Source organism: Pleurodeles waltl, chromosome 4_2 (genome assembly GCF_031143425.1).
Source record: "Pleurodeles waltl isolate 20211129_DDA chromosome 4_2, aPleWal1.hap1.20221129, whole genome shotgun sequence".
Lineage (NCBI taxonomy): Eukaryota > Metazoa > Chordata > Amphibia > Caudata > Salamandridae > Pleurodeles > Pleurodeles waltl.
The window spans coordinates 568,560,397-568,576,383 of record NC_090443.1 but is presented as its reverse complement, the minus strand read 5'-3'; the positions used below and the strand labels follow the sequence as shown (position 1 = coordinate 568,576,383).

At 40.4% G+C, this 15,987-nt stretch overlaps 1 protein-coding gene across 1 annotated transcript in view; it reads right to left on the bottom strand.

Annotated features, from left to right (window-relative positions):
- Positions 1-3,507: 3,507 nt before the first annotated feature.
- Positions 3,508-15,987, bottom strand: part of ZBTB41 (zinc finger and BTB domain containing 41) — a 160,227-nt gene continuing 147,747 nt past the window's right edge. The window contains exons 10-11 of the mRNA XM_069232127.1: positions 9,625-9,713; positions 3,508-4,478 (exon numbers count right to left, since the gene is read on the bottom strand). Of these exons, the coding sequence (XP_069088228.1) occupies positions 3,820-4,478; positions 9,625-9,713 (748 nt within the window). The 3' untranslated portion in view covers positions 3,508-3,819. The remainder of the gene's footprint in view (positions 4,479-9,624; positions 9,714-15,987) is intronic.

Here is a 15,987-nt window from a genome sequence, read left to right as displayed (position 1 = left end):
CCACTATAAGTATACTTCGTGCGGACCAGTTACCGATACCTATTTGCAACAGAGCCTTCACGACTTGAACCCTGTTGTTTTTAGAGGGTCACATTTTCCCTTGCACCCTGCTGTATGACTTTAAAAAAATTAGTCAAAATGACCAAAGAGTACCTCTGGATCCATCTTAAGGTGCAGAAAGAAAGGACCTGATAATAGCGCACGAGGGTGGCGCTTATAAGCAGCTTTGCTCATCATTTCTGGAGCTGGATGACACCACCTCCTGGCATGCAAGAGTACTTTGAATGTTCTGGATTCAATCGGACGGTAGGGGAGCATCCATAAGGTAATACATTTGTAGGTAGCAGTATCTGTCAAATAGGGTATCATCTTGTATCAACCATCATGGCAAATGGATCGTTTTGGTTCAAAATATTGAGGGCAGAAATATCAGCCTACACATATACTGACTCCAACATATCAACTACCACTAAATTGTAAGCTAAGTATACATTGTGAAGTAAAGAATTATTATTCTAAATCCACAGCTGCTTATCTTGCTGATTATAGCACAAGTCTGGATCTGCTCCACTATGGGTTTTCTGAACAAGTGGAGATGGGTAATAGGGTAGTATCTGAAGAGTTCAGCTTGGGTTTTTTATTTTAGGTTGAGCATGGCAGCACGCAGCGCTGTCTGCAAGACATGTTGTATTCAATATGGGCTTTTAACCACGCCCAATCGTTTTTTTAATTAGCTGAGACTGCATATATCCAGATTTTGTGGAGGAAAGATGGCACCTTGGGCTAGAAAAGGTTTGCAGTGAATTGGAAGTGCAGCTCCTCTAGTGCAATCAAGTGTAGTAGACTTTTAGCCTTAGTGCTATTTTGTAACACAGGAGAGAACACATGCAAGTGTATTTGCAACACTGATTCACCAATCAAGGGCATGGCTGGAAACCCTGATGTACATTCACAATAGTAGTCCAGCAAATAATAGGCCAGGTCAGCAGTGATATAATTTACAAGGTATCTGTTGTCATTTCCAGCGTTAGGAGTAGTGTTATGTACATGGCTATGTTTAGTTCTTGAAAATAATCAAGACCATGAAGCTTGCTTAACTAGTGAAAACTGATAACACTACCTTAACATCAGGTCAACTGCATTTTGTCACTGAATTTCTAAGGTTTTCTGTTAGCCTAAAACATCCTTTCGATCTAGGTAGGCAACCAGACATCCCCTAAAAGGTATATCTCAAAGACAAGCATGTGCCTCGGTTAGATGTCTTCTGTCTTCTCTGTGCTTCTGTTAAGAGTTCAACATTAATCGGCTGAAGCAACAATCTGTTACCTTGTTAACTGCCTGGTTTTCCTACTCACACAGAGGAGAATCCTGCCTTCTCTCCGTTTTTGAGTTTATAATGTAACACCTTTACAATGGCCCTATTTACATACAGCAATAGAAGACCAAAGAGACGTTTCAGCATATCATCTGCAGGAAAATTTGCCACTGGATCCTTTGCCATTCCCTTCAGAGATACAAAATCTGTGGAGCATGTGCAGCTGGACAAGATATCAATGTGTAGCTGACCAGACCTAAATCAAAGTGGGAATTAATGGTTCTGTGCACTTCATGCTCGGGGGAACAAGACTGCTAAAAAAAATGCTCCTGGTAACAAACGCCAAGGTACTTTTTGTGGCAGACATCTTAGACTGATCATAAGTTTTTCACCTATTAGAACGTGGAAACCTCACTGATTAGGTGAGAACCTCAACAATTTTGCCTGCATCACATTCATTTTTTATTTGCGCATCCTTGCTACATTAAATGACAAACGTGTTACTTTAACTAGTGTGCCTTCTCCGAAATCCCTCGATGCACTGAAAATAATATATTATGTTAATTTTTAATGATTTTCATTATAGTATTTTTCTAACGATATGGAGTTATTTGCCTTTATTTTTATCACTTATGAGGTATGTTTTGAGTCAGGCCTACAAAGTTAAAACCTTTGCACATACAAGGAACCCCTTTTTAGCCATTGATGGACTTTGAGCCTTAGGACTTCCCGGTCCTTTAGAGCTTGGGCATGGACAAAAAAAAAAAAAAAACTTACAATAGTGCTAGATTTCAGTGGCTTTGCAAAGGTATAAATAACATGCTTTTGTCATTAAGAGACGTAAGAATACTGCAATCAGAAGCCATCCTCAAAACAGCTGCAACTGATAAATTGCAGCTTTATCTTGTGGTGATTGGCTTCTCTAGTGGAAGCGGGCATTAATATAGGCACTGTTAACCAAGGACTTAAGAGCATCTTGCCATGCGTCACTGAAACACTAAGATCTATGTATGGGTAAGGGATGGCCAACCTCATGTGCTGAAAATGGGGTCATTCCCTGGAAGACTGAAATCATCCTATATCATAGCGTGTCAGAGCGATCCTGGACTTCATCTGCTCCTGTGATCCCATAGCTTACCAACTTGATCCCTGCCCCTTTCCTATTGTGAATTTCATCTGCAGAGTGGGCAGGCGGGTGTCAAACAGCATATGGGCAGCTGGAATTCACCTTGTTCTTCCACCAAAAATAAAATAAAATACATTTATGATCATTGAAACCCACAATCTTCTGCGCAAAAGCAGAAAACCAATTAACCTGGCAAAGTTCTGCTCTTAAAAACAAACCCAACACAGACAAGAGACTTCTGAAACAGATAATATTAAGAAGAATCTGAAAATATGAGATTTTGATTTAAACACAAGAGCAGAACCAAACTGTCATTGATAGGAGATCCTCGCAGAATGTCAGTTAAACATTAACTGCGGTTCTAGCATTTTCTGGGCCTCCTCTTTCAGCAGAGTCTGGTATTTTTAAATGCACATGCTACTATTGAGTAGTAACATGAAACTTGTCCCGAGGACCTGTCTCACGCACGCAATATAGTAAGCTAGTGATTTTCCGATGTATCCCACGTTGGCGAACCTAGTCTGCCAGTCACAGACAAAGGCATGCCAACAATATAATGAAAAGCGTTGATTTGTGTGCTCTGTGCCATTAATCTTAAGCAGAATAAATGCACTGTACTTAAATGTGTGTGGCTTACACCAAACAAGTACTTATTTCAAAACTCTATATCACGTTTTATATTACTGAAAAAACATTCATAATCCGAAACTGTAAAACAAGTCAGTTTTCAAGTATCTTCTTTTGTAGGTGAAGTCTACCCTTTGAAAATCCGAAACAACCCTTTTATAGAGTGTGAGATGCAACCCTGCATGGAACGGTGTACATGTTAATTAATGGCTAGGGATCAATGTTTGCTTGCAGGTGGGCACACTAAAAGCATAACCAACTTTTTGAGATACATTTACCATAAATCACATACAATCTATTAAAAAACGGAAGAAACCCCAATGAGGAAAGTTTGTCGTTTGTGCCATTATTTTGCACCGCTTCACCCCAAAATACTCACATCCCCTAAAGCAGGCTGACACAATTTAGTGGTAAAATAGAATGATGTACAACAAACAAGTTCATGGACAGAAATCTCTTTAAATGGTATTTGTATGTATGATCAAAATATCCAGCACTCAATCATGAATTCACATGCCCCACAGTACACAAAAAAAGGTCAACGAGATTAAAAATTCATTTAAAATATGAACTATGTGCTTTAACTATTACACGTTGTCATCTGATTTCTAACAGAAAAAATATGTGACGACTTTAAATTTACAAAAAAAATGTATGTGTTAAAAGGAAAGGGAACACGTTTCAAACCCTTAAAGTCTTAGCATACTTCTGAATTCCTTGGGAGAAAGTGTGCCTGGATTCTTCCTCCTCTTCATGAATGGTGAGTGATATTTGAAATATTTTGCACCACCGCCGGTGTGTCCAGCCCAAGTACAGATCCCAAATATGACTGGTCTCTCGGATCTAGCATTTGTTCTGGTTGAACTGGGTGAACGATATTTACTGGTTGGGGAACAAGAGCATATTTTTCTAAGAAGGCCAAGTCGGTTGCTCGCTGATAGTCTGCTGGATGGGGGTGAGATGGCAAGACGCTGTGTGGAGGAGGGAGAGTAGTGGTGTGTCGCAGGAGATCAGCCTGCACATCGGGCATCCCGACTGTCACCAGAGTAACTGGAACACATCCTTCTGGGGAGACATTTTGCAGCATGTTTTTGGTTTCAGCTTGGTAAACTTTGGGCTGCTCTGTGTAGTGCTTATGTTCAGGGTGGTAAGTTTTGCCATCAGAGGCAAATTGTACTGGCATGGGTCCCAGCTTTTCCCTTTCTGTGGAAGTAAACTCCGTCTCTTCTGCGGATTTCAAACCGTGCACATGGTCAGTATGATATTTGAGCTTGTCCTTCCGTTTGAATGTCGCGTTGCAGTTTTGGCAGTTGAAAGGACGAGCATCAGAATGAATAACCTGGTGCTTTGTTAAAGTCTTCTTAATTCGGAAAGACTGATTACAAACATGGCATTTGTATGGTTTCTCACCTATGGGGGAAATATATATAAAGCCAGAAACGTTAGAACCAATTATTTAGTTTTTTAAAAGAAGCAGTTTTACACACTCATAAGTAACACCAGCTAAAACGCTCGTTTGTACACTTCAATATTAATGACTGCATAGCTATGTAAGGACATTACAGGTACGAAGACACAAACCTCTAATGTAAGCAATGGATTACGATGAGCAAACACAGAATGCTAGAAAGATGAGCAAGCCTAGAATGATTTAATCCCCCTAAGCACGAACTACTTTAGCCACCAAGCTATCTATATTTAAAAGGTGTCCGAAAATCATGTGTAATGTCCCAGCGCATATACCCAGAAGTGAAATGAAAGGCGAATATGCACATCGCGAGCAGGGTTGGTGACAGGCAGGCAGACGCACATATAGCCCTCACAACACGACCACACAGGCATCCTGCTTGGACGGTTGTTGAAACTTGTCAAGGCAAGAGGTGAAGGATTAAAAGTACAGGTTTCAAAGAAAATCACACTCCCCCTTTTTGAATTTCTGGATTAACTTTGAATATGGTCTTTGAAGGTACTGATGAATTTGATCCAGCATTTACTGCAGAATATTCTGTCAACTGGCTTGCCCTGCAGTTTGGACAGGAAGATTTAGAAACATTGCGAAGAGTTGTGGGACACTGTGCTATCTTAATGAAATATCGATTGTTATGGTGGTGTGAAGGCCTTTGCTGTAATTATCTCTTTCTTGCAACACACAAGGACTTTATTTGCGGGTTAATATTAATAAAAAAGGTTTTGACCCATTGATAAAAAAGGTGGTAAATACCCTTATCCTGTCTATGCTGCGTAAGCAAGTTTCATTTTAGCCACACTGGATGCCTGGCAATGATTCCAATACCCAGGCTTCTCTTTGCTGCATGCCACCATCACACACACACACCATGTGAAACTGCTCACACACGCTGAGATTAAGCCAAACTAATCATTCTACTTTTGCAGCACCCTGTAAAATGATACCTGAACTGGAAGAGGTCACCTCACACCAGTGTGCTATGAGTGTACAAAAATGATGTAGAATAGTTTATAATTTTCTAATTTATGACTGAGTATAAATGAGGTTGCCGGCTTAAGTGTAACCACAACTTATCTTTACAATAAACTAAGCTACTACCGAAAATGGGCTTTGCTTCTTTCAAATCTGCTAAGGAATGGCCAGAATATTTTCCATCCTCAGACTGTTTTCGTTTTTGGTCAGAGAGATTCGCCAGAGTGACAGCTTTGATTTTGTACGGTTACCAGTGATCGCAGATGGGGCATCTAATCCTTTATACTTTCTAATTGGTAAAGTAGCATTATCTAAAGAATTTTTATGACCTAGGCATAACCTATTTAGGGACCCTGCATTGAGAACAACTCTCCTTTTTAACCTATTTACAGCAAATTCAAGCCCTTGTGATGCTACAAAAAATTGATTTACGCCAAAAGCTGCCCGTCATCCACCGGCCTTATAGTATTGTACTGCCATATAAAGATTATACAGCTTTCCATGCCCCTTGCAAGGTCAATACTACATTTCTGGATGGCCTGGTGTTCCTTATCTAGCACTTCATACCGACAAGTGAGGTTTAAAACATTCCGATCGTCATCCGTTTCTTGGCACCTTTCAAAATGGATAGTTGAAAGAATGTTTATGAAAGGGTGAGAGCGAGATGAGGTAGAGAGATAGGTGAATTCAGGCGAGATGCTATATAGAAGGAGGAAGGTGCGGTAGCCAGAAAGAAAGATATGAGAGGGAGAACATGGAAGAGGTAGTCAGAGAGATTGGTAAGGTTTAAAAGTGATGTAGAGAGAGAGGAGGTAGAAAGGTGAACTGAGAGAGGTTTGATAGACAGGTAACACAGAGAGGGTGTGTATATGCACGGAGATGTAGAAATAGGCAGACTAAAAGAGGTAAAGAGAGGGGTGAGGTAGAAGAGGTGACCAGAAGTAAGGGGAGAGAGAGAAAGAAAGAAAAATTGTTTCTAGGTTGAAGTCCACCAAACAGCACAGCTGACTGTTTACAAAGACATATGGGAGAATGCTGAAACCTTACCCAGGAATGCATTCTACATATTGCTTACCAGAGGCTTTGTGTTTTGTAACTCACATTTGCTTGCATTCTGTTTGTTGGCTTTATTTGTTTCAAAACATCAGCATGTCTTTTTTCTCCTCCTGTGGGGTGCTCGATTTCCAGGAACTTCTTTTTCATGAGGCACTCATTGAAAGTGCGTTTGTTTTTTCACCTATCTCCCCTGTATGCTAGTTTATGAAGCAGCTGCTGCAGTTCAGTGAGTTGTAATAAAGTACTGTGTTTCAAAAGGTTTCCTACCACCTATGGGTGTTGCTACACTTTTAGCAACAATTTATTATCCAACTCACCACTCATGGTAAACCACTTCAGGTTTCTGTCAACTATCATACTTGTCTGTTACCATACTGGAGCTCGAAAGGAGAATGGGCAATTAAGAGCCCTTTAAATTTTGTTTTTAAGTTGGCACATTTGCTCTGCGTTCAGAGACAGATGTCAAATATTAGGCTATTTCTTCTAACAAACAGATGTTTACTTTTTTAAAAGGGAGGTTGGTGCTTACTTTTTCTGTGACTGCAAAATGAAATGATTTTATAAAGTGACCTATGTGACAAACTTGTTGGGTACTATGAAAGAAAAGGTTACAGCATGCCACTTTATTCTAGCACACATCACCATTTAAATACATATAAATAAACTGTACACATACTTCAGAATATATTAGCAGTTAGGAAAGCACTAATGAAACACACTATGTGTTATGTAAATTATGAAGTGTGGTGGAAACAAAGACTTGAATAGGAACAAAAGAAATCAATACACATGGTAATGAAGAAATTACAATTTCACTGAAACCAGATTTTCACTTATTATTTTATGTGTGCTGCATAGTTTTATCAGTGAAATAATAATTCCATGCAAATTTAGTGGTCATTTCAAGGGAAACTGCATTGTCTGTAAATGACAGTGCGCTACAATGCCATGCTTTAATAATATATTTGCAACAGTGTGCTCCAAAATGTACCACCAGTTACATAACATTCCCTTAGAACTCTCCTTCTGAATACATCTGCTACACTTGTTCTTTGTGTTGTGTGTGGGTTTTTCACAATGGTTATGACTTCAGAAATGTAACATTAATGGCCGCAACCCTACTCTGAAAATTGTTCCAGCACTACTACTGCATGGAAAAAGTGAAATGTCAATCGTGCATGAGCCCTTGTTGGTACACTTCTTTTCAAGGGTCCTGTTGTCTTGAAGGACGCATCTTACTGTAATAAAATATTGTTTGCTAAAATATCTGATGCACACGTCTTAGCTTTTACTTCAATATTTAAAGTTAAAACACACCTGTTGAAAACCACTAGTCTTCATCAATGAAGCATATGTAAAGATTACTGTATCAAGATATGTAATAAATATCTAAACAAAACATTATAAAGGTGGTTAAGGAGACCTCCTGAAAACAGTGCTAGGACACAATCAGAGGACTTTTCACAAGAATCTAAAAATACAGAGGTATATAATCCAAAGCAATAAAGGAAGTGTGTGTATGGACATTACAAACAACAATTAGGAGAACCACTTAATAAGCACCTTTTTCCAGTAGCACTTATAGTACAAGTCTTGACAAAGCGAGGGGTCTCGTTCAATGAGTTTTTATGGCACTTGCTACCTTAACTGAGCCTGTTTCTAAACATTTCTAATGTTTACAAACAAGAGACTGAAGGAATAAGAAGATTGCGAGGCCCAAGAATATGTTTCATTCTAATTTAATAATTAAGTTACTTCTTTTGCAGACTTTACTTTGTAAAGGTAGTGATAGCAAGCAGAGAAAACTTACCCCAAGGTGCAGTAGACTGACAGTGATAAAGATACAGCATAACACAGTATTGACAAATCTGTGTCTATTCTAGAGAGTAGGTGCATAACACAGAGAGAAATATGTAATGAAACCCTCACAAAACTTGTATTCTAGCCCATGTACATGTTTTGTTCCACCTATGCCCACCTTACATCCACCTCTCCCCTGATCCCCACTGCTGGCATCAAGGTAGCCCCTGACCCCTCCACCAAACATACTTTTTGGCAACTGGAAACATCTCTGTGAGTATCCATGGTTTACATTATCACTAAAACACTGGCAATGTCAATATGTTCCAAAGGCTAAACCTATTAGCTTTGCCAATGCTTGTTTAATTTAGTTGCCACCAACTGCCTGAGAAAGAAGGTTGGACAAGATGGACATGCCAAGCTGACAAATTATACAGTAATTATTTTTATGCCCACAGGTAACACTTTACCAGGGGGCATCTGGAAGGTGGAGGGTCCTGGAAAATTACCCACTTTGCTGCCACCTAAAAGTGGACCTGGGTAAAAACAATAGCCATGGGCTTCTCCATTGCCTCACTATGCACGAGGGTCATAAAATCTATGCACACTCAGACACAAAGAGGTTGTATGGGAGAAGATTGCTTGCAAAAGGTACCAGGGCTGTGGTTTTCTCAATGACCAAAGCTGAGTGATATCATCTGAACTATCTTCCTCTTGGTAAGTCAATGTCAGGGAACAAAGACAGAGTGTTCTGTGCCTTTGGTGCAGGCTTGGTCTCCATGGGCTGTTTGTATAGAATCAGCCATTTCCTAGGGATCCCTAATTTTAGTCTCTCATTTTATCTAGATATTCAAACTCAAAGAGCTTTTCCACAAGATGAATGGCTTCTGACAGGAAAGGAAATGGTTAGGGATGTAAAACGGTAAATGCACCTAGAGTCTATCTGGAGTAGTATTCAATTGACTGATCCATCAATACAAACATATGATAATCTCTTACAGCACTGTACTTGTGTTTAATTTAGATCAGCTTCTATTTTGGACAAGGTCGGATGGATTCAGGTCTCTGTTTCTGGAAAGGGTTACTCTGGTTGAAATCTTGTAAACTAACCCACTTGGTATAGACTGTCTATTGATTAAGCCAGGATCCGAATGACTAAATTAAATGGCGTAACTGTAAACAAAGGCAAAACTATCAGTTAAAAAACGTGATGTTGGCTTGCACTTTATAGAAATAAAAATTAAATTGTGTTACCCTTACCAGAATGAGTCCTGAAATGCATGTCCAGACTTGATTTTCCTTTACAAACCTTTTTGCATATCTCACACTGGTGAAATGTTGTTTTGTATCTAAAAGTTAAAGAGAAACATTCGTAAAAAAACATTGCTCAGCAAGAATTTCCAACAGCCAAATGCAAGCACAAGACAGAATATATTATAATTCCCTTTGACATCTTATCAATGTTCTGGATGTTTGAGGGGAAGCAATTATTAGCCATACGTAATTGTGTGCTTCAGTATATTTACATGTTCATTTTCATGATCCTGACAAAAAACCAGAAAAGATTAAACAGGGCAATATCTGATTTGCGCCATAAAAATCTTCAAAGTAAGTTTTACACAATCAACCAACATCTGAATGCCTTCTTCTGAACTGAAGAATACATTCTACGATCCATCAGTTAACGATCGTGAGTGTACAAAAATATGAACGAACTGAAAAATTATAAACTACCAGCTAGCATTTTTTTTTCACTGTGCACAATGCGCTATTATTTGTTATTACTAAAAAAGAAAAGTGTTCGGTAACATCATAGAGATTTTATCCAGGAGATTGCAGCGGTATGAGAATCTTCATAAACGCACTGCCCACCCCAGTTCTGTCCGAACTCGCTGCACAACACAAAGGACAAGAACAAAGCTGGAATTAAGAGCAGACACAAACATCCTTGATGGTTATTATTACCATATCCTCAGTAGACAACACAAGATGAATAATGTGCAGGATAAAGAGCATCCATCAGAAGAAACATTAACCAAAGGCAGGTACCTTGCTCTTCTAATGCATACTTTGTAGCGCAGGTTCCTCTTCTTAAAATATTGCACAAAAAATGCTGCATAATGAAGGAGGATCAGGGGAAGAAATTAAGCAAAGCACTCATGCGGGCTTCCCAAGGACCGCACAACTAAAGTGTGCCTCATCTCTCAAATGTGCACCGGGACCCATGTGACAACTGGTAAAATGTCTAAAGCTGCCAGTGCTGCCACAAGGGCAAACAAAACTACAGTTTGTGAGCAGAATACGCTGTAATTTCAAGATAGTTCCTTTTTTTCAGCCCACGCCAGAGGTTGATTGGTAGCAAATATATCTGGAGACAGTGCACTTTGCAACCATAAATCTTTTTTTTGTACCAAGGAAACCAACAAACAGTTCGTAGAGTGTTGTAAAGAAGGAAAAAACAAACTTAAATCTCTCTTTAGGACTAAAACAGGATGAAGAGGAAAAACTCTGGCAACAAAACCTTCTCTGATAGCTGATATTCCGAAATTGCTCTGGAAATTAAAAAAAACAATGTATCCTGAGTACAGCTGTCAAAAAAAAAAAATGGATAGAAGAACCGCCAGAAAACTCCTGTAAAACCCACAGTCACCCTATAGGATGAGGTAGCAATTAAACACATGGTTTTCAAGGTCCGCATCTGTAAGAAGCAAGCATGCAGGGGCCCAAACACAGAATACCGTCAACAAGCTAAACAACAATGAACGAGAAGCAATCTGGTTGAAACATTATCATTAGAGATGCCTGAAATAAGGCCTCTTACTCTGGAGAAATACTGAATGAAAAAATGTTTGTTCAACAGACCACTACTGCACGAGAGAACGTAAAACACAAAATAAAGGAAACCTGGCAATTCACTGGTTGGAAAGTTTCAACCTGCAGTATGAAAATCTCCCTACAGAAAGACTTGGTACAGGCTGACTAGTGACCAGGCCAATATTTGTATTTCGTATTTGTAAAGTGCATTCCGGCTGAAGCATCGAAGCACTGGGATCACAGAGTAAGAGGGCCGAGGATAAAGCAAAAAGGGAAAGCAAGACCATTTCTACTGTGGAAACAGCCAAGTTTTTAGCTTCTTTCTAAACGCCAGAAGATCATATTCACTCCTCAGCCCAGGAGGAAGCGTGTTCCAAAGTTTAGCCACCGCCACCGAAAAGGCCTTATCGCCCCATCCGATCTTCTTGGTCCGAGGTATTTGGATCAGATATGAGTTTGCAGACCTAAGCTGGCGACTTGGAGTATACCAGTGGAGCCCTAAGGACAGGTAATCCGTCCCACTGGAATGTAACGCCTTGTATGTTAAACACATTGGGGGTTATTACAACTTTGGAGGAGGTGTTAATCCGTCCCAAAAGTGACGGTAAAGTGACGGATATACCACCAGCCGTATTACGAGTCCATTATATCCTATGGAACTCGTAATACGGCTGGTGGTATATCCGTCACTTTACCGTCACTTTTGGGACGGATTAACACCTCCTCCAAAGTTGTAATAACCCCCATAGTCTTAAAGACAATACGCTTCTTCACCGGTAACCAGTGCAGCTGCTTCAACATAGCACTGGCCGAGGAAGAACCGGGAAGATTGAGTATCAGACAAGCAGCAGTATTCTGGATTATTTGAAGCTTACCAAGTGACAACTTATCAATACTGAGTAATAATGCATTGCAGTAGTCAATTTTTGAAATCACGAGGGTGAGCAACACCATGGTTCTGAGTCTTTCCTGTAGATGGGGGAGAATTTTCCTCAACAGTTTCAAAATCCAGAAACAAGATTTGGTAATGGAGTTAATGTGGGGCTTAAAGGATAAAGCTGTATCAAAGATAACTCCCAGGTTCTTAGTGGCACCAGTTGGCATGAGTAATTCACACACCGATGGCCACCGGTGGGTGCTCCATACATTTTTGCTGGAGCCAAATAAAAGGATTTTGGTTTTATTCTCATTCATCTTGAGCCAATTCCTGCTGTCAAATGCACATATTTGCAGATACTTACAAATGCATTTACAAAGGAGTTTTTGACACGGAGAGCCGGAGTGAAAAATCAATGACCAAAGGTCTGTTTATTTTTGCTGCAGCAAAGAGGACAGGTTTACCACTGGCATCCCAGGCCCGAAGTAAAGTGTGCTGGCATGAAGCGTTTAACAGTGATATTTATACTCATACATCAAAGGATACATAAAGTGTGTACATAATGATATACGTCATACATATAGTTTAAGGAGTTAATAAGTTTTCCACACACCGGTTCCATTCCCAGCTTTTGTCCTCGACTCCTTTCTGCAGCTGCCTGACTCCCCACATTCTTGAGACCCTTCAAAGGATTGCGTGGTTCAAAGGTATAGATATCAGCCTTTCCCTCCCCAAAATACAACAGCCGAGGTCAGTTAGTTATTTTGAACACATGATTATAATGAGTAACTTGCCCCAGTTAGGGAAAGAAACCAGCTGCAAGCCTATGGTGTGGAACCAGGCTTATTTTACTTAAACAAATATACATAAGATAACATATGTGATAGACAGTGCGTTCAGAGAGAAAAAAGTTCAAGCTTACACGTGTTAAAAGAAACAAATCAATTCAAAATGGATTCTAACACTGCCCATCCATTTATTGATCTCCCCCATGCAATGATGAAAACGGTCAGCGACTTCTTCCCAGTCCCCGTCAATGGGAATAATTAGTTGGGTGTTGTCAGCATATGATGTAGTCAGGAAGCTAAACAAACGAATCAGTTTGGCTAATGGGGCCATATACAGGTTAAACAAAGTAGGACTGAGAGAAGAGCCCTGTGGAACACCGCAAGGTAGGTGATAAGCGGGGGCTTTAAAATCTCCACAAATTACTTTAGTGGATCTGTCTTCAAGGAAGGATCTCAAGATGTCAAGAGCAGAACCCCTAATGCCTGCTTGATGCAGGCAGTGTATAATAATTTGAGGGAAGATTGTATCAAATGCTGCAGCTAAGTCGAGGAGCACCAGATTTGTACCTACTCCCTCATCAACTAGTTTACGAATTGTGTCAGAAGTAGTGATGAGAGCTGATTTCGTGCTATGGTTTTTGCTAAAACCATGTTGAGAAAGATCTAGGCAACCTGAATCTTGAAAAAAACGTAACTAGTTCTTTATTATTATGTTTTTCAAGAATCTTTGATAAAAAAGGCAATGGTGCAATTGGTCTTAAATTCTTAAGATCATTTGACTTGCCATCTATCTTCTTTTTTAGGGGGATCACCATTGCTTCCTTCCAGAAGAAGGGAAACATGCCTGAAGTCAAGATCTCCTGAAATATGGGAGCAAGAGTGGTTGAAAATTGGTCCGGGACAAGCTGTAAAACATGAGGCGGACATGGGTCATTAGGGGATCCAGTTTTGATAGTTGTCATAAACTTACTTATCTTCTCTGTACAGAGAGGCTGAAAATTGAATAATGTTGGGCTGCCCTCTAGTGAGGAGGTTGTCAGAATCAAATAGTCCACCGGTGACCAAGGGTAATGGGAACTCCGCCTGAATATGTGAGATTTTACTTTCGAAATAGGTTGCCACTTTACTACAGAATTCTTGACAGTTCTCAAAGTCTGCAGGCTTATCAGCAAGTAGTGAGAGAGCGTACTACCCTAGAAAAAGTTCTCTAAGGGTGTTGACAGCTTCCTCAATTCTGCAGGAGTAGTATTCTGATTTTGCCATATTAATAGCGTTTTTGTATAAACCAAGGGTAGCTCTAAGTTTAACCCTTTCCATGGGGGTAGAGTCTAGTCTCCATTTCCGTTCCTGCTGACGATATTTCCTTTGACAGTCTTTGAGATCGTTTGTAAACCACGGGCAATTAACTTTTTTCCTCCTTAGGGGTCCAGGTGGTTTACAAGGAGGAGCTAACTGGTCCATAGCTATTTTAATACCCTGATTTAATTTATCTACTGCTGAGATGGGAAGATCCTCAACAGCTGCCCAGCCGGCCGACAAAGCCGTCTTTAACTGAAAAGCTTTAATACTGTTCCAATGTCTAACTGGTTTCTGGTGAGGGAGGTGAGTTGTCTGAGAGACCGCCAAATGGATTGGCCTAAAACTAAGAAGGTGGTGGTCCGTCCAGTCTAAAGGCCTATTCTTTGTAACCGTAAAATCATTATCGCCATCCAACATGTGGCCAGCCCTATGAGTGGGAGACGTAAATTTAAAATGCCAATCCAAATCTATCATAAAATCCAGAAAATCCTTAACATGAGAATCCTGACTATCATCAAAATGGATATTGAAATCCCCAAGAATAGCAGCTCTGGGGTTCATAGTTATTAGTTCAATAATAGATTGCCAATGGAGGGAAAAAGTGGAGTAAGCCCGGGGGGGGGTCTATAAATTAGCAATCCCTCAGATAGCAAAACAGAATTCTGGAAAATTCTAAAGCGGGCACCCTCACATATTTCTGGTGCCACGTTCAGCAATTCCCAACAGCAGCTAAAAGAAGACCTAAAAATCAGTGTCAACCCCCAACCCCGCTCTGTAGTTCTGTCCAATCTTAAAAAGGAATAACCCTGAGGTGTGGCTGCTATGAAGTCCGGCCCGAATCGACCTTTGCCCAGGTTTCGGCAATAAACAGGCAATCTATGTTGTCCGGATAAATTAAATTAAATATTTCCAGCTTATGCTTTATCAAGGAGCGTACGTTAATTAAAGCATAAGTCATCCTACTAGTATTAGGGTGCTTAATTACTTTAGGACTTTCTTGAGTCCCACTAAGAGGATCCCAGGGGGAGGGAGAAGGAGGGAATTTTGAAGAAGACCACGAGGTCCAGTGACAAAAAGTGCATTTCCACTTTCCTAACTTACAGGGAGAAATATTTGCCCCATGTTTACACTGCTGCTCATTCTTTAATGCCCAAAGTTTGAGGGGCGAGTAAGCAATAAGATCTTTCCGGGGCTGGGGCGGGAGGGTGCATAATCTCCGGCCCCTGGACCCAGACGGACACAGTTGGGCGCAGACGGGCTTGCCTTTGGCGCGCCCGCTGCGTGCGTCCGCATCTCTCCGACTAAATACTGGTCGGAAGATGTCACCTGAGGCCTTCGTTAGCAGCAACTAGACTGCTAACCTAAAAAGCACCTCCAAAATGGCGTTTCTTAAAAAGGTAGGGGGGAGGGCTCTAACTGGCCCACACTCCCTGCCGAAGAGAACGCGAGGAGAGAAAATAAAATCAAATAAAAAGGCAGCGCTAAAACCACTCACGTTGCTGTAATGACGACAGCCCCCTATAGAAAAGCAGTAGGTAGGTATTAATAAAATTGTAAAACTAACCTACAAGAAATGTTAAAAACACCATCATATCAAGCGCAGTAGCTCGGGCGCTTACTCTGTAGTCCTGTAATCCACCTAAAAAACACAAATCCCTCAATGTGAGCTGTTTAGCTTCCTTTACCATAAAGAAAGGGGTCTCTGGTTTGAATGTACATCTCTCGATTTTCGTACCAAATGTCCTCCCACTAAAAAAAGCCTTAATTGTGAGTTTTACATAGCGCGCTTCCCCTTGCATGTTAATATATATGGACAGTGGAAAAAAAGAAATGACTGCTATTCAC